The following is an 18,169-nucleotide window of genomic DNA, read 5'->3' as shown; positions in this document are numbered from 1 at the left end:
GATAAATATTTTTTGCTGTTGATTTTTTTTTGTTTTTTTCCCCATCTGTTATATATACCATTATTCTATTCATTTCGTGGTTTTATAATTGACTAATTTATTTGTTTTATTTTCTTAACAAGTTTAATATGTATATATGATATGCCAATTTTATATATACACATTTTCTTACTCTTTTACAATTTTATCATTTGTTTGGATGTTATTTAAGTTGCTTATCATATTATTTATTTTTTTTTTTACTATATATTATTCATTTTTTATTATCCTTTTACTTATTAAAAATGATTAAATTTGTTTATACTAATCCATTTTTTAAAAGATATAAATATATTTTCACAAGTTTGAAAGCTTTAAATTTTTCTAAAATCAAAAGTTTACAAAAAGAAATCACTGAAAAAAAAAACGTCGAAAAAAAAGGCATAGAAAACAAAGGCAAAGAAAAAATAAGCGCGCTAAAATATTTTACCAAATTGGAAATATTTTATTTGTTCTTTATTCCTTTTGCTTTCGTTTCTATTTACATTTTTTTTATGTGGAATCTTTTCAAATATATTTGTGGAGTCAAAGATGTAAGCTAAATTTTATGAATTAAAAAAAATATACATATTATATGTATGTGTATAAATGGTGTAGTATATATAAATTAATATGTAAACAAAAGTGAATGCAAATTAGTTTTTCTATATCATTTTATAGATAACCATAATCATTTACTTAATTTACTCATATATTCATTTAATATAATTTTATATGTATTTTCCCTTTTAAACAGATAAATCATTTTTTCAAACTTATTCAATGGTTAAATGGAAAGGAATCGTATCCATTTAATTATATCCATAATAAAAGAATCGAAAAAAAAGTATATCTATATATATGTGTGTGTGTATATAATTATGAATATTCCTTTAATTATTTATGTATTTAATTTTTATTCTAATTGAAAAAAGGAACCTTTTCATATTTTTGAGACCCTTTATTTTTTGTTATATATATTCTATCATAATATTTCTTTTTACCCTCCTTTGATTTTCTCTTAAATAATCACATTTAAATGATCACAAATTTCAAAATCCATTTTTGTTATTTTTTTTTAGCCACAGCCCATAATTGTGTCAATAAAAAAGTTTGCGTAAAAAGGCCACGTAAAGGGATAAAATTTTTTAAGAAACATTTTTGGGAATCCGAATTAGATTTCTTTCCTTTTGCTCATTTTGCTCTGATATCAGTCAATTAATAATACTCTACGACATAACATCGAGATTCTTTTTTATTTTTCGCTCAATCTCAATAGCCTTTTTATATAAATCTAATATAGTCAATGATTTAATGAAATCGATAAAATCGAAAATGTTCATTTGGGTAAGTAAGAAACAGTTTATTTTATAATCAGAAATAGTATTTAATAAATTTAAGACAGAATAAATAAAATCTTTATTTGAAAATAAATATATTTCTTTAATAACTAATGGGATAATATAATTACAAATTTGACTTTTAATAATATAATTATATTTTGCAATTTGTTTAAAAAAATATATAATTTTAATTTTATTAAAAAAAAAAAAATCTGTTGTTTGATATATATATATAGCAACTTCTATTAAGCCTATATAATTATTTAATAAAAAAACTCCATATTTTTTAAAATTAAGAACTTGACCAATTATACATAATATGTTTATACATATTTCTTTTTTTATTTTTAAATTTATATAATATAAATCAAATAATATGTCTAAAAAATTGATAAATAATCCATTACTAATCATATCATCACACATATATTCTTCTTTACTTAAATTTATATATAATAGAATAATTTTATGTACAATTTCATAATCTTTAGACAAAATAAAAAAATTAGCAACTTTGCTTATATTTAACTTAATTAATTGATTTTTTATTTCATCATTATTATTTGTAATATTTATTAGTGTACTCAAAATAAATAAACAAAAATCTTGTCTATCTGAATGTTGATATAAAAAAGTTACAATAGAATTAACTAAAGGATTATATTTATTTTTATAATCATTTGAAAATATTAATAAATTTTTACATATACTTTTTTTTATTTTTAAATCAACCCCATATTTTAATATATAAGAAACTATTTTTTTATAATCATTATCACTCTTATATTTATAATATTTATTAATATATCCAGATTGGTGTAAATAAAATAAAAAAAAATCATTTACTGTATATTTTCTACTGCTTAATAATTTGTTAATTTTCATATCTCCATCTTTTTCTATTTCCAACATTTTTAAACATTCCTTTTCATATTCCTTTCCATAATCTGTTTCTCTTAAATGCAAAAAAAAATTTAAGATATAGTTAACATCCTGTGAAATACAGAAAAAATAAATAGAAAAATAATTAATAAATGATATTAAAATAATGAATAGTTCTTTTATTTCTTTATTATACTTCTCTTCGCTCCGAGTTTATTTTTAATGCACCATTTATAAAGTCGGTGATGTTGTACTTGTGTGCTAAAAGATGAAAAGTAAAAAAAAAAAAAAAATTCGAATGGAAATTATAAGTTAAAAGGGAAACACTCCTATTCAATACATATACACATAAAAATATGTGTACATATATGTAGACATTATATTGATGATTCATATTCATACATATAAATCCAGTATCCAAACAATAAATAATATAATCTGATAAACGGTGAAATATTCTGTTTATTTTTTTTTTTTCACTTATGTGTGTATCAATTAAATTAATGCCTACAATAAAAATGGAACAAAATAAGGAAAAAAAAAAATTAATAAATATATTAAATAGAAAGTTAAACTACTAAAATAAAAAGGGTATATATAGTCATATTTTCTTATATGCTTATCCATATTTTTTCAAATTTTAACCTGGAACTTGACTTAGTATTAAATTCAAGAGGTAGCTAAAATCTCTTTCTATTTTTATTTCTTCCTCTAAAAAGTCCATTATATCTAAAGTAAATATATGAGTAAATAAAAATATATATATTATTAAACCGTGGATAAAATATATTAACATTTAAGGTGAGTTAATGTTTTTTCTTGTTTAAATTTTTTAAAACCTGAACTAATGTAGACATCTCCTTCCTTTAGAGTTACAAGCATATACTTTAAAAACATTTTTATATAATCGAAATACACTGGCTGATGGATAAAAAAATAAAAATAAAAATAAGAAATATTTTTTCATATTTTTATGTACATATATAAATATGCGTACATACAAAATCGATGTATATTACGTCTTTTTTTTTGCAACCTTTATTTTTATTTTTGTTTCAATGTGATGATAAATCTCGGCATTGTATATAAGGGAATTTAGTTGGGCTTGAATCAAATTTACATAACTACAAAAAAAATATAAATGTAAATAATTTAAGAAATTGAGTTACAATTTATGTATTTAGACAATAAATTCTTACTAAATATTATTAGTATCATTTGATGTCATCGAATTAGCAACCATATACAACTCATCATATAAAGTTTTATCGGGTACATTATAATCTGTAATAAAAAATAAATGTATTTTTCCAATTTTAAGGATATAAAAAATAAATAAAAAAATGACAAATAAATAAAAAATGTGAAAATATGAGTAATTACCTTTTTGGCTCTGATATGATATTTTAAAGGTAATGTAAATATCTTGTCTTTTATCCAAGAGGGGCGGGATAACTAAAATTATGTTAATTTGTAAATGGAAATAATACATTAACACGTTCATATGTTAGCATGTTCATAATATTTTGGGGTATTTTTTTTTTATAATTACATGATCGTCTAAATATTATGGATATAATAGTATGTGTTTCAGTTTTCAAAAATATCTAAAAGCGTAAAAATAACGATACAAATAAAGATGGAAAATTGGCGTAATTTTATTTGCTTAAATAGAAAAAAGTTCACACTTATATCTATCCATATAATGCATAAATTATTATTTTTTTCAAATTAATTTATACCTCATATCCAGACCATTTGGCTATGTCATCAGATAAGTTCATCTTTTTGTAATAAAAGTTTTTCTTCAAAACAAGATGGGACTTTTCGGAACTCTGAAATGCAAAATAAAAAAGAGAAAATAAATTTTCAACCACATTCTTATATACATGCATGCTCATATGGTAATTATATAGAGAAATTATTACCGTTAGAATATTAATATAACTGCGAGTTAGTTGATAAAAGCTACTATCAGGGGCCTAAAGTATTTTTAAATTTGAATGGAATTTATGTAATGTCTTTTTTGAGAAAATTGGTATACATATCATACATAGTAGTTTTATGCACTTTTTTTTTTCTTTTTTTTCTTTTTTTTCTTTTTTTTCTTTTTTATTTTTGTATAACCTGATCTAAGTCAATCATGGTTTTCTGGTCGTCGATTCGGACGCATATTTCGATACCTAATGGCAAAAGAAAAAATAATAAATAAAATGGTAAAACAATTAAAAAAAAGTATCAATAACAACAATAATGAACTTACCTCGATAATCAATGTAGAGCGCCCGTTCACTTGATGGAGAAGTAAAGTCTAATTTAAGAAAAAGAATGAACAAATAAATCGGAATATATGCATATGTGCATGTGAATAATATTAACATGATAATTATATAAGGTTGAACGAAATAAAATTCTGTTCATTTTTATTTTATTACTTTGAAAGGACTTGTGAATAAAAAAAAAGTAATCATCACAAAATACCTTCTTATATCTAATAATGAATTATAAATACAAACATAATGTACATATGTGTGTGAATATTTTCAATTATTTCTAACATGATATAGAAAAACGGTTAATGAAATATATTTTTACAAACCCTATAAATGGTTGTATAGATATGTCCGGCTTTTTTATTTCTTGAAATTTATTTGTTCTTTTGCATCTTTCTTCATAAGTTTCAATTATAATGGGCATATATATATTCTTAAGGTATTCAAAATAAATGGCCAAAAAATAAGAAATATATATATATATACATACATATGCATGTTTATGCATGTATATGGATAATCTAGAACATGGACAATATTATACATTTTTTATCCCGTAAATTTTTATTTATTCTAACCTTATTCAGACGAAACATATAATATGTGCTATAACCAACACATAAATGCTTTATCAAAATATTTTTATTTATACCCTTTATCCCTATATCATTGATAGACTATAAAGAAAATAAATATGAGCCACAAAAAAAATATATACATGTTTGTGTTATTGTGAAAATAAGAATAGTAAATGACATATATAAACAGTTTAAAGAAAAAAAAAACATAAATATAATGCATATGAATTTAGTCAGAAAAAATATTCGATTTATTACCGATTGGGTCTTTAAGGTGATGTGAATATAATTTGATGAATCACATTGGTATATTTTAAAAATATCACAAAAAAATATTTTGAATTGTATTTGATAAAAATCCTTTTCATAAAATATTAACTGGTCATAAGAAATTATTAAATAATATTTTCCTTTTTTTGTGTAATTAGACAAATTTTTACATTTTACAAATTCAAAATGAAGAACACTTGAATTGATGCTCTTACTCAAGCTTTTGCTAAGATAGCACATTTTATTTCTTTTTTTTTTTGAGAAAAATACCAAAAATATAAAATATTATTAATAATAATGATGATGAATCAAAGCATATTCTTCTAAAACAACCCCCAACATAAAAAGGAATAGTGGGATTATTTATAGTTGTTCATAAAATGAAAATTAAATGTGCTAAATATACTAAATGTGTATATACTCCTCTCCTTTTAACACGCAATGTGTGACAATATATTATTATGTTTAAGGAACAAATATGAGAATATTTTTTTTCTCATTTAAAAAAAATCAAATTACTAAAGTTTTATATTCCAACGAAAATTTTATATTTTTTTATAAGCTAATTTGGTTAAAAAAAAAGAAAAAAGAAAGCGGGGAAAAAAACAAAAAAAATAAAAAAAATAAATGGAAAATAAAAATAAGTGATTGCTCATGGGCAACTTAATTTGGGGAAAAAACATAAAAATGTGAAATAAGAGAAATATTGAAATTAAAAAAATGAAACAAAATGCATTAAGCAAATAAATAATTAAACTTATTAATTTGCTAAGTTTATTTAATATATTATTTTTTTTGTTGTTTATATTTCTCTGCTAAAAAACACACAAGTGTAACTATGATATAAACAAATTATACTTAATTACGCCATTTATGGAATATTCATTGTGATTATTTTTTTTTGAACAAATTTTTGTGATTAAATATTCATGATTGCATTAAAAAGGTAATAAGAAGATTCATTCGTAAATAATCCTTTTATATGATATCTTATATAGCAATAATTATCGACTAATAAAAGAGATGGTAGTTTATTCATATGGTTTTGAAATAGCAATATATTTTGATCATTCGTATTTAATTTACTATCTATATAAAAAAAATTTTGATCATTAAAATAATTAATCTTTAAATTTTTAGCAATTTTTTTACTAAAATATGATGATAAGACAAATTTATAAGGGGATACATAGCAATAAAATATATGAATAGATTTTTTTTTATTTTTTAAAAAAATAATATTTTTTTCATCATTAAAAATGTTATCTTTTATATTATAATTATCTTTTCTTTTATTAAAATCGTCTAAATATTTATTCATTTCTTCAATATATTTAGTGTCTGGAAATAAATAAACTAAACTATATTTTTTATACAATATATCAAAGAGGCTTTTTTTAGAAATCAAATAATTCTCATTATTGTTACTTATAGATTTATTATAACTATTTCCATTATTAAACAAATTTACATTTAAATAGTTATTTATTCTATCACTATATTTTAGCTTTTTTAATTTTGTGGAATATAAATATGCATTATTACACCCATCACTTTTTTTATATAACATATCTCTTTGGCGTATTTTTATATCATAAGACATTATATTTAAAAACGTTTTCCTTTTTGTTATATATGAGCAAAAAGTTTCATCAATTATGTATTTTTTATAAGTTGGAATTTGTATGTTAATATTATTTGTGCTGTCATTAAATTTTAATTGTTGGTTTGTTTCATTTTTTTTTATATTAACATTCATATTATTTCCTGCCCCTATTCCTGTGTGAAAAAAATAGGAAGAAATAAAAAGGGGACAAGATTTTTTCTTAACAAAATTTAAGTCTCTACAAATTGTCACCATAATATTTTTCTCCAGCTTTATCATTTGTTTATCTATTTATTTGTTTATCTATTTATTTGTTTATCTATTTATTTGTTTATCTATTTATTTGTTTATCTATTTATTTGTTTATCTATTTATTTGTTTATTTATTTATCTATCTATTTTATTTTTAAAATTAGGATGATGTTTTGAAATATCACAAAAGGAAAAGAAATGAGAAATAAAATTTGGGGGAAAAAAAAATCGAAATCTTATATATAAATACCTGCGTGCATGCTTATCGTTTTTAATTAAAAAATTATGTACATCCATATATGGAATGCTCTTTAAAAATTACCCATAACATAAAAAGATAATACCCTATAACTATATGTGTAGTAATATTGAAGCTACATTTTTTTCATTATACAATTTATACATGAAGTATATGGAAATAAAAAAAAGAAAAAAAAAACGTTCCGTCAAAAGGACAAACTGATTAAATTGAGAAGTAATAACACTCGAAATAGCAAAAAAAAAAAATATTATATATATAATACATATACATATAATAATGAGTATAGGCTATATTTAAAATTATAAATTGTCCAATTAAATGTAAGAAAATTTTAAATATATAAATTCTCGAAAACAATAATAAAAATCAAATTTGAGAATTAACAAAATAAAAGCGAAAAAAAATGAATAACAAAAACATGATAAATATATACTGTAAAATATCGGGGTATTTAAATGGTATGTAGTAAAATTAAAAAAAAACATAATTTGCGTATATACATATAATAGTGGGAAAATAAAACAGATGAAGGATAACCAACATTTGCACCTTTTTTGTGACAAAAAAACAAAAAATGGAAAAAAAAAACACACATATTTTTTTAGAAATTATTTTATTTGTTAACATTTTTGCTTTTTTTTTTATTTTGATCGTATATTTTTATTTGTCTTAACATTTTTACACGTTTATGATTTTTTTTCGTATTTTTACTTTATATATTTTTTTACATATTTTTCTTTTTTTGGTATTTTAATTTTTTTTTTTGTATTCCCCCCAATTATTTTTCACCTATTTTTTCTTCTCCCATTTGAGATATAATGAATAATGAAAATAAAATATGCCTCGTTAATTTTTCAAACGACGTTTTTTATAACATTATAAAATATTTAACAATTAACGAAGCTCTAAAACTAAAGTTAGTGAGCAAATGCTTTTATGAATATTTTAAAGATGATAAAGCGTATACTTTTAATAGTTATATTAACTTAAACAACTACATTAAATTTGTAAGGTTTGTAAATCCTGACAAATTAAGTATTTTTTTTCTTTCCCTATTAAATGATGAGAAAAAGGTATATTCCAATCTACTATTTGGTAAGGAATATAGAATAATATAAATTAAAAAAAAAAAAAAAACAAGGAATTAAAAATTCAAACAAATTTGTGAGAATATTCATTTATATGTTTAAACATTGTTATGTACATACACACTTTATTCTATATATGTCTATCCCCTATACTCATATTTTATCACTACTTTATTATCCATTTTATTATGATAGCAAAAGGAAATGCCAACTTTGGAATAAACAGAAAACAACTAATAGAATGTGATAAACCTTTTTTAAAAAAAATTATTTTTAAAGGGGAATTTTTAAGAAACACAAATTTTTATGATATAAGTGTGTTAATAAATTCGCATGCAAATACGTTAGAAGAGTTATGTATTCATGGATTGAACGATGTGAATTGTCCTTTGTTTATTTATTACAATTACAGTATATTATTTGATTTCCTTTCAAAAGAAATATTAATAAATAATTTTCCTCTAAAACTTGTGACTAAAAATAATTTAGAAAATATACAAAATCGTATTTTAGAACTCAGTAGACAAAATGACGAAGTAAAAAATATTATTGAAAATAAAAATGATATAAATAATAAAATTGACGAAAATTTTCAAACAAATGTTACTAATAAAATAAAACAGCATCTTCTATATGAACACATAAGTATTGTATATAATTGTAATAAAAAATGTGTTGAAAAAATAAAAAATTATAAACAGAAAATAAATATAAATAATTATATAACCAGTTTAAATGCTTTAAAAGTTCTAAATTTAACAGGTATTCAAAGTTATGATATGATAGAGATGTTTATATCCATACAAATGCCAGTTTTAAACACTTTAAATATATCATGTTATGATTATTTTTTTTATTTTTATCATATGGCAATATCTGTATTCTTATATGGTAAAGGAGAAAAAAAATTTACAGAATTTTCTAATTTGAAGAATACACAAAATATTGGTAGAAAATATATAAAGGATGAAAAAAAAAATATATTGATAGATAGCTATGCATGCAAAGATTTTGAAAAAAATTGTGGAAATAAAAATGATGCAATACACAATGATAAAGAATTGTATGGATTGTTAAAAGATATCGATGATAATTTAATAGAGACTCATAAAATGTTATCTAATTTTCAAAAAAGATATGAGCAAGATGCTATATGCTATTATGAACAAAACATAAAAAATAATAAAAAAAAAATATTTTTCACACCAGCATATAAAGACAATATATATATGAATAATATAAATAATCCTGTATATTATGCAGATGGTAGTTATATAAATTATGACTCAGACACAAATAATAAATACATGACAAAAAGCTCGAATATTTGTAAAGATAAACATATTAATGATTATGATAAAAACAATGAAGATTCTAGTAAAACTAATTATAAAAATTTAGAAAATTATCATGACATTTTAAGATATACTAAAAGTGATAGCACTGTTTATAGCACTTGTAAAAGTATTATCAATGTTGACAGTTTTTATACAATACCAAGTAATGAAAATTTTTCAAGTAATAGTACATGTTTAAAAGATACAGCTAGCGAAAATATGATTTATGATGAAAAAAAAAAAAAAAAAAAAAATAATAATATTAATCGAAATTTCAATGAACAAAATTTGCACACAGAAAAAAAGAAAATAAAAAATTTAAAAAGAGGAGGGTATATGTGGTTAATTGAAAATAGTAAATATAAAAAAAATGTAAGTATAGAAATATTATATTTATTTAAAAACATAATTGAAAAGGAAGAAAAAAAAAGTCGAAAAAATATAATATCGTTATTATATAATTTAAAATTAGAACATTTTTCGTTATTTAATTATAGCTTAAGTAGCCCATTTTTATGGTTATTATTATTAGTAAAAAATGAAAATTTAAAAACTTTGTGTATATTAGATTTATGTCTACCACATTTATTATCAGCTTTAACATTTTTAGAGGCATTCTTAAAACAAAATTTATTTAATTTTCAAGGGATGATGAGAAGAAGAAGAAAACGGCTTGGTAGTATATATTTTAAATTTAACGATGAAGAAGAAATTAAATTTGTTAATCAAACATATTCAACAATTATAAATGAATTAAATAGATCAAATTTTCCTTCAAATAAAACAAAAAAAAATAAAATTTTACATATAGTTATTTATGTATATAATAATAGAAAAGAAAATAAACAATTTATAAAACATATCCGAAAAATTTCAAGGTCGTTATGGCGATGTAATTATATAGTGCACTATACAATTCAATACTATAAATATAAATATTTTAATAAATATTTCGAAATTGATAATTTGTATAGAGACTACATACTTAACATTATCATGTCTAATCATAGATTTAATCAATCTGCATCTAATCAGAATCGTTCATCACTTGCTCATAAATAAGCAAATATATTACCATTTATAGGAATAGCGCTAAGGCGAAAATTATCATAACTATTACTACGCTTATTCAATCTTTTTTTTCTATCCTTTTTCGATTTATTTGGTTCACGTTTATTTTTCTGTTCTGTTGTTTTAGTAATTTTTATTTAAATTCTTATTCGAAAAATATTCACATACCATATTATTACATTTTCAAAGGAAATCCATATTTGCTTTCCCCCCCCCCCTCGTTTTTTATTTTTTTATTTTTGTTTTAATTTAGTACTTTTAAAAATAAATTGACGTTTTACACTTTTTCTTTTTTAATGATATATATATATATTTTTTTGCATTTCCGTTCTGTCCTTCCTATCTTTATACATGCATATATAATACGAATAAGTATTATCACCAATTTGAACATTGGTGTTTCTTTATTATTATTTTTTTTTCGTCTTTTTGGTGTAAATATGGTGAATGAATATATTCTATACGATAATTTATTTTTATCAAAGTTTTCACACTTTTCTTATTTTTTAGTAATTTTATATTTGCATTTTTGTAGCAAAGACTGCATAAAGTCTGTGCTATGTATTTATACATATATATAAAGCAAAAACTTTATTTTTCCAGGTATTTTTAAAAAATAAAAATAATAAAAAGAATGATTAAAAAAACAAATATTGATAAGCGTCTATTTCCTGTCATAGTTTATATTATACCTATAACCCTATATATGTTATAACAAATTAAATATATTGTCAGCATTTATTTAATACCCCCATAACGAATTAATATATATATTATGGGCGTAAGTTATTTGGTAATTTGGGGGGTTTATGATTTTTTTTTCATAGAAAATATTTGATTGCTTATAATTTTATATAATATTAAAACAAATAACCTTTTTTAAAAGTCCTGATTATAATTAATTCGAAATAACAAAAATAGATTATAAGCATTTAATTGTGTTGCAAATATTTTTTATCTTTGTATCATATATGCACATTATTAATTTTTTGCGGGAAACATTTTTCAAAAAAAAATTATTTTTTTTTATTTTAAATAAAAATATTTTTAATATAACAAATAAAATATATGCATATTGCATATAAAATTATTGTTATTTTTTTACTTTTTATTTATAATTTTTTTTATTTCTTTTATTTTTTTCCTTTATACATGTGGCTTACTCTTATTGCGTTTTTATTTTTTCTTTTGTACCCACGGCATGCTATCACTAAAGGCTTCGAGAGCTGATAACTTCTACTATGGAAGTGTTGAAGATGAAGATTTGAAGAAAAAAAAAGAAAAAGAGTTTAAGAAAATAAACAAAAAAGATTATAACACTATAAAATTTGAAATACCATATACTATAATATGTAAAAATTGTAATATATATATTTATAAAGGAGAAAGATTTAACAGTGAAAGAAGAAAGGCAGGTTATTACTTAAGTACGTCTTTTTATTCCTTTTCTATTTTTTGTAAAAAATGTCAAAATAAAATTGTTATAGAGACAAATCCACAAAAATGTTCTTATGATATTATTGAAGGCGGAAGAAAAAAAAATGAGGAGTATGAAAATATTTTAACAGAAGGCGGTATAAACAATATTAACTATGTAGATTTCGAACAAAATAAAAAGAAAAAAACAAACCCGTTTATGATATTGGAAATAAATGCTCTTAATAAAAAAAAACAAAACGAATCGGAAGAATATTTTGAAAATGGTGAAAATAATGAAGTATTACCTAAAGGAAATAAACCTATTGAAAAGCCAATTAATGATACTCAATTAGATGAAGACATAAATAATGTTATAAAAGAAACTTATAAAAGAAATGTTATGCTTAAAAATGATTTTAACTGTAATCAGACTCTAAGAAAACAACTTAGAGACATTAAAAATGAAAAAATACAAAAACGAAAAGAAAATATTGAGAAAAATATTTTTATAAATATTTTAAAGGATCCATGTGAAGATTTAAAAATTAAAAAGTTTCTTCATATGAAAGAAAAGTATAAGAAAACGATAAACGAAAAAACGAAATTAGCAAAAAATAATTTAATAAAAAAAAAAAGTAGTATATTTGATAAAAAATATTTGAAGAAATGTAAGTAAAAGACGAGCTAAAAAAACAAAAATGATAAAATAGACCACTAACATTTTTGTTTTCACACGAAATATATATATATATATATATATATATGTGTATGGGGGTGAATGAACATTTTTAATTACACAGGATTATCCCATCTACGTATATTTATTTCAAGGAAGTTTTTTCCCAAAAAGCTTAATATACTCTTTTACGCAATTTATAAATTTTTGCAATACACCGATTAATTGAAAGTACTACATTTTTATATGATGTATAAATACTTGAAATAAATTTTATGAATGATTATTTTTTAGTCCATATTTAAAGAAGTGCACACGCACTTTATGGATTATAATATTTTTGGATAAAAGAAAATAACCTTTTTTCCTATATTATTTTAGAAACATAAAATAATAGGCAATGCTAAACCCAGCTATAATACCAGCGACGAGCATATAGTTAGTGTTTTCTTCTTTTTTATTCTATATAGAATAAAGGAAAATAAAACAAAATTAAAAATATGATAAAATTTTGTGTATATTTAAACTTTTAATATGTGTACTAGCTATTTTTTTTTGTATTAAACGTATGAATGTACATGTAAAATCTAAGTATAGTTGTATATATTTGGTTATTTTTTTTTTTCAAGTTATTTGTTTTTAGCTATTTTATTATTAGTTTTTTTTTTTCAACTTTTATATAAATTTTTTAAAATAAAATAAGAAAGCATATTTTTTATATATGTTATGTTTAATTCTTACTATTTCAAGAATATCTATTTTGGGTGGTTCCTTTTCTTTTATTTCTTCCAAAAAATAATCAATATATTCTATCTTTCCATTGACACTTTTTGTATTTATATTTTGTTCATATAATGGGGAATTTTTTTTTATTCCAATTAAATAAGTTTTCATTAATTTTTGAGCATTAATAGAATGTCCAATTTGAGCAAACGCCTCAGTTGTGTCTTTTCCTGTTTATGGGGAAGTTAATAAATAAATGTAAGGTGATAAAGAATAAGTAAAAACATATTAAAATCGACAGCATATTACAAATTTTGGTAAATGCGTGTATATAATGTCAATGCGCACCTACCCGTTTAATATTGATACAATAATAATAAATATAATAGCATTAAAATGGAATACAAAAAAAAAATTCTTGTAATATTTTGCATGTTTATATTACCTGCATAATCCTTAAAAACGTCATAACCCCCTGGGTGATCGAAAAATGAAGTTACGTCGTAGACCAAATCTTTTATTATAATACAACATTTTGATTCTTTTTTGAATTTCTCCAAGCATTTATCGTCAATTACTCTTAATTTTTTATAACTCATATCTATCTTTTATTTCTTTATATATATATAATATATATATTTAAGTATATATACACGAAAGTGTGTGCAAGCTCTATATCACGTGCATATATTTTGCATATAAAAAAGCTACAAAATAAGATATGAACTTTTACTTTGAAAAAATAAAAATGGCATAAAATACCAAATTATAAACGCATTCCAACAATATAAATCACACTAAATAATGCTTTATATTTAGTAAAAAAAAATAAAAAAGTGTAGCATATGAGTATAATATGCTTACAGATTGGAAAATGTTAACTAATCCACAATGTTCGAGAAAGTATTTTTATTAAACGTTAATATTTTGTCCTTTATTTTATATTTTTTTATTTGTTAGTGATTTTTGTTTTTAATTGTTTATTCGCCTGGCACATTTCACTTTTACGCAATTCAAAAACATAATAGGTGCATAGCTTGATTTTAATTCACCTAAATAACTATATACTTTAAGAAAAAAGGTATCAATATTTTTTAACTTTGTGAAAAAATAAGTATGTGTATGATGCATACAAATACAGAATGTAACTTTTTTTAACTTGGCTAGAGGCCACACTATATTTATTATGACCACTACATCGTTTTGTAATTTAATTATTTTATTAGTTTTTTATTTTACTATATAATACAATTTAGTATTTTCCTACTCATTAAAATGTATAAACTTTTTTTTTTGTGGATAAATAATATAAATAGTGCTTAAATTTATTTTAAAACAATATTATACAGGGTTTATGCGTAATATATACATCTGTATGTACATATATACTATATATTTTTTTTTCACACTTTTAAAATATGTAAATTTTCGTAAATGCCGAAAAGACATAAATGTGTTTTATTATAAAAATACTTGGATAAAATTGTAACATGTTTTTATTTTATTTTGAGTAAGGCTAATAACTATATAGAGAAAAAATGCAATTTTTGCGTAAAAAACAAAAACACAATAAAAAAAAGGTGCGTAAAAAGGAATATGTCATAAATATATATTCATTTTATCCCTTGAAAAAAAAAACGGAAAAAAAAACTAAACAATATTCTTTTTCATTGTTTTTTAATTTTTTTTGTCATTTTATTTATTCCCATATGATATTTATAGCAGTTATCTGCATATCCGCAACATAATCTATACATAAAACCTTTTTCCATTCTGATGCTTACATATGTATAGCTTTGTCAAAGGATTGTAGAGCTACTTCCTTAATTACCTCCGAGAAAGTGGGATGGGGATAAATAATTTTACTCAAATTTTTTGATGTACCTTTATGAGAAGCATATATAGAAAGGGGAAGTATTAAATCACTTGCATTATTTCCAATAATTTGAGAACCTAAGATTACGTTTGTATCCTTTTCAACGATTAATTTTATTAATCCATCATAATCATCGATAGTTCTCGATCTACTATTTGCAGCAAATGGAAAAGAAACTGTTTTATAATTTAATTTTAATTCTTTACATTTTTGTTCATTATATCCAACTGAGGCAACTTCAGGATGCGTATATATTACACTGGGTATTAAATCATAATTGATGTGATTTTTTTTTTTTTTATTATTTTTTAATTCATTGAATATCATATCAGCTACTATATAACCTTCCTCTTCTGCTTTATGTGCAAGCATAGACCCATCAATGGCATCACCAATAGCTTTAATAGTTGGTTGTGATTTGACATTAAAATATTCATCAACTTGTATTTTTTTATTTTTATTTAATTCTATATTTAATTTTTCTAAATTTATATTTTCTAGGTTCGCTTTTCTTCCAACACAAACTAAAACAATATCAGATTTTACTTTTTTGATTTTATTAGTTTTGTTATCTCGTGCGTATAAAATGGCTTCATTGTTAGTTGTATTTAAATTACCACCAACAATTGATGTATTAAACATAAATTTAATTTTAACTTTTTCTAAAACCTTTTGTAAAACTTTACTTACATCTGGATCGAGAAAACCACATAATCTACTATTATATTCATATACAGTTACATCTGATCCAAACTTTGAAAAAACAGAACCTATTTCTAACCCTATAACTCCACCCCCAATAATTGACATTGTTTTAGGAATTTCTTTGAAATTTAATATATCATCAGATGTTTGAATAAGTTTATGATCATATTCTAATATATCCTTCACAGTTTCAACATCATTAATATTATCATCATTTAATTTTTTTAGTGGAATTTCAATAGGTTTAGAGCCTGTTGCTATAACAATGCGTTCAGCTGTGTATTTTTTTTGACCCTCATTTTCGGTTTTAACTAAAATTGTATTACTATCAATAATACTACCTCGGCCAATTATATGTTTGACGTTATTTTTTTTATATAAAAATGATATACCATCTGCTAAGCTCCCCATACATTTATTTTTATGTTTATGTACTTGCTCAATATCTAATTTCACATTATCAATTAATATACCACATTCTTTAAATTTATTTTTAGATTCATAATAATTATGAGCAATATGTAACAATGCTTTTGAAGGAATACAACCTCTATTTAAGCATGTTCCCCCTAGTTTGTTATCATCATTTACATTTAGAACTTTAAGTTTGTTTTGCCCGCAACGAATACTGCATACATATCCCCCTGGCCCCCCTCCAATTACTATTACATCATAACTGTATAAATGGAAAAAAATAAAATGTGATAAATATTTTAATTCCTATAATAATTTTGACGAAAGACAAACAATTGGCATTCCCCTTAACTGGTATAAAATTGAGAATATATAAATCGGTATATATAATTATATCGACACATTTCTGTATCCACAAAATATAATTTAATCTTTTTAATTTACTCCTTATTAGTTGAGAAATTCCTGCGCAGGGGGTAAAAAAAAACTTTATTTGTTTTGCTAAAAAACCCATTCATCCTAAAAATTTTGAAAAATATAAAAGTATGGAAAAGTGAAATATGTACATGTGTATATTTTTTTATGGTATACTAAAGGAGTTGAACAGGATATACATATATATGTGTGAATATGAGGTGTAAATATATTTTGCATACAACATGTGGATTCCTTAGATTAATATAAACAATATATTTAAAATCCTCATGTATGTAATTATACCTATTTTACACCTTATTTTTGGATGCAAAATTTTAAATGTTATTTTATTTATTAGTTTGAAGTTTTTAAAAAATATGCCTTATATTTCTTGCATTTAACGGGTTTATGATTTATATATACAATTTCTTATAAGCACCATTTAAGTTATATGTATACGATAATTTAAAAATGAAAAAATAGTGAATTATGTGAAAAAAAAATAAAATGTATATTTAGCACAATCTGTGTTTCAATTGTAGGAAGTATTTCAGAGGAAAAGTAAAAAAGAGAAATAAAGAAAAAAACATAAAATTCAAAAATAATTTGAAAATGTATATTATATATACATTTTACAGAGTGACCATATAAGGTATATAATTTATGTGCATTAATTCAACTCAGAAAAAAAAAAAACTGTGATAAAGAGCACAATATATAACTATGTATCTATAAATATAATGAAGTAAGACTTTTTTGTTTGTCACCCTAGTGGTATATTTTATATTTTATATATATCACATTATCTATTAAATGTATTTTTCTAAACTTGCATCGAAAAAATATGGTGATGTATATAGTATAAAAAACGGGTACTATTTAACGGCGTTCCAAAAATATTATTTAAACGATCCTACTGAGAAATAAGCTTATTTTCATATGAAAGTAGAAAAAAAAAT

General features: G+C 21.7%; 7 protein-coding genes across 7 annotated transcripts; 3 read left to right on the top strand and 4 right to left on the bottom strand.

Moving 5' to 3' along the window:
- Positions 1 to 284: 284 nt before the first annotated feature.
- PBANKA_1447500 (conserved Plasmodium protein, unknown function) lies at positions 285 to 1,139 on the top strand (the record flags this gene model as incomplete). The annotated part of the gene is made up of 3 exons (XM_034567843.1): positions 285 to 572; positions 776 to 865; positions 1,101 to 1,139. The coding sequence occupies 3 exons, from the start codon at positions 285 to 287 to the stop codon at positions 1,137 to 1,139; spliced, it is 417 nt and encodes a 138-aa protein (XP_034424299.1).
- A 108-nt stretch (positions 1,140 to 1,247) lies between these two features.
- Positions 1,248 to 5,604, bottom strand: PBANKA_1447400 (conserved Plasmodium protein, unknown function; the record flags this gene model as incomplete). The annotated part of the gene is made up of 17 exons (XM_034567842.1): positions 1,248 to 2,354; positions 2,440 to 2,504; positions 2,646 to 2,750; positions 2,889 to 2,972; positions 3,083 to 3,164; positions 3,280 to 3,367; positions 3,443 to 3,527; positions 3,627 to 3,698; positions 3,796 to 3,850; positions 3,986 to 4,078; positions 4,172 to 4,225; positions 4,371 to 4,426; positions 4,507 to 4,554; positions 4,679 to 4,734; positions 4,843 to 4,949; positions 5,095 to 5,193; positions 5,353 to 5,604. The coding sequence occupies 17 exons, from the start codon at positions 5,602 to 5,604 to the stop codon at positions 1,248 to 1,250; spliced, it is 2,508 nt and encodes an 835-aa protein (XP_034424298.1).
- Positions 5,605 to 6,283: 679 nt separating this feature from the next.
- On the bottom strand, positions 6,284 to 7,249 carry PBANKA_1447300 (conserved Plasmodium protein, unknown function; the record flags this gene model as incomplete). The annotated part of the gene is made up of 1 exon (XM_034567839.1): positions 6,284 to 7,249. One exon carries the CDS (start codon positions 7,247 to 7,249, stop codon positions 6,284 to 6,286), a length of 966 nt encoding a protein of 321 aa, XP_034424297.1.
- A 1,053-nt stretch (positions 7,250 to 8,302) lies between these two features.
- PBANKA_1447200 (CG2-related protein, putative) lies at positions 8,303 to 10,971 on the top strand (the record flags this gene model as incomplete). Its single annotated transcript, XM_034567838.1, has 2 exons — positions 8,303 to 8,579; positions 8,768 to 10,971. The coding sequence occupies 2 exons, from the start codon at positions 8,303 to 8,305 to the stop codon at positions 10,969 to 10,971; spliced, it is 2,481 nt and encodes an 826-aa protein (XP_034424296.1).
- Positions 10,972 to 12,181: 1,210 nt separating this feature from the next.
- PBANKA_1447100 (CWC16 domain-containing protein, putative) lies at positions 12,182 to 13,075 on the top strand (the record flags this gene model as incomplete). Its single annotated transcript, XM_034567837.1, has 1 exon — positions 12,182 to 13,075. One exon carries the CDS (start codon positions 12,182 to 12,184, stop codon positions 13,073 to 13,075), a length of 894 nt encoding a protein of 297 aa, XP_034424295.1.
- A 372-nt stretch (positions 13,076 to 13,447) lies between these two features.
- Positions 13,448 to 14,397, bottom strand: PBANKA_1447000 (cytochrome b5, putative; the record flags this gene model as incomplete). The annotated part of the gene is made up of 3 exons (XM_034567836.1): positions 13,448 to 13,537; positions 13,817 to 14,028; positions 14,244 to 14,397. The coding sequence occupies 3 exons, from the start codon at positions 14,395 to 14,397 to the stop codon at positions 13,448 to 13,450; spliced, it is 456 nt and encodes a 151-aa protein (XP_034424294.1).
- Positions 14,398 to 15,578: 1,181 nt separating this feature from the next.
- On the bottom strand, positions 15,579 to 17,311 carry PBANKA_1446900 (dihydrolipoyl dehydrogenase, mitochondrial, putative; the record flags this gene model as incomplete). The annotated part of the gene is made up of 2 exons (XM_034567835.1): positions 15,579 to 17,055; positions 17,238 to 17,311. The coding sequence occupies 2 exons, from the start codon at positions 17,309 to 17,311 to the stop codon at positions 15,579 to 15,581; spliced, it is 1,551 nt and encodes a 516-aa protein (XP_034424293.1).
- Positions 17,312 to 18,169: the final 858 nt, after the last annotated feature.

The sequence above is a fragment of the Plasmodium berghei genome, assembly GCF_900002375.2.
Source record: "Plasmodium berghei ANKA genome assembly, chromosome: 14".
Classification (NCBI taxonomy): domain Eukaryota; phylum Apicomplexa; class Aconoidasida; order Haemosporida; family Plasmodiidae; genus Plasmodium; species Plasmodium berghei.
The sequence above is the reverse complement of the archived record's forward strand: the minus strand, read 5'-3'. Positions and strand labels throughout refer to the sequence as shown.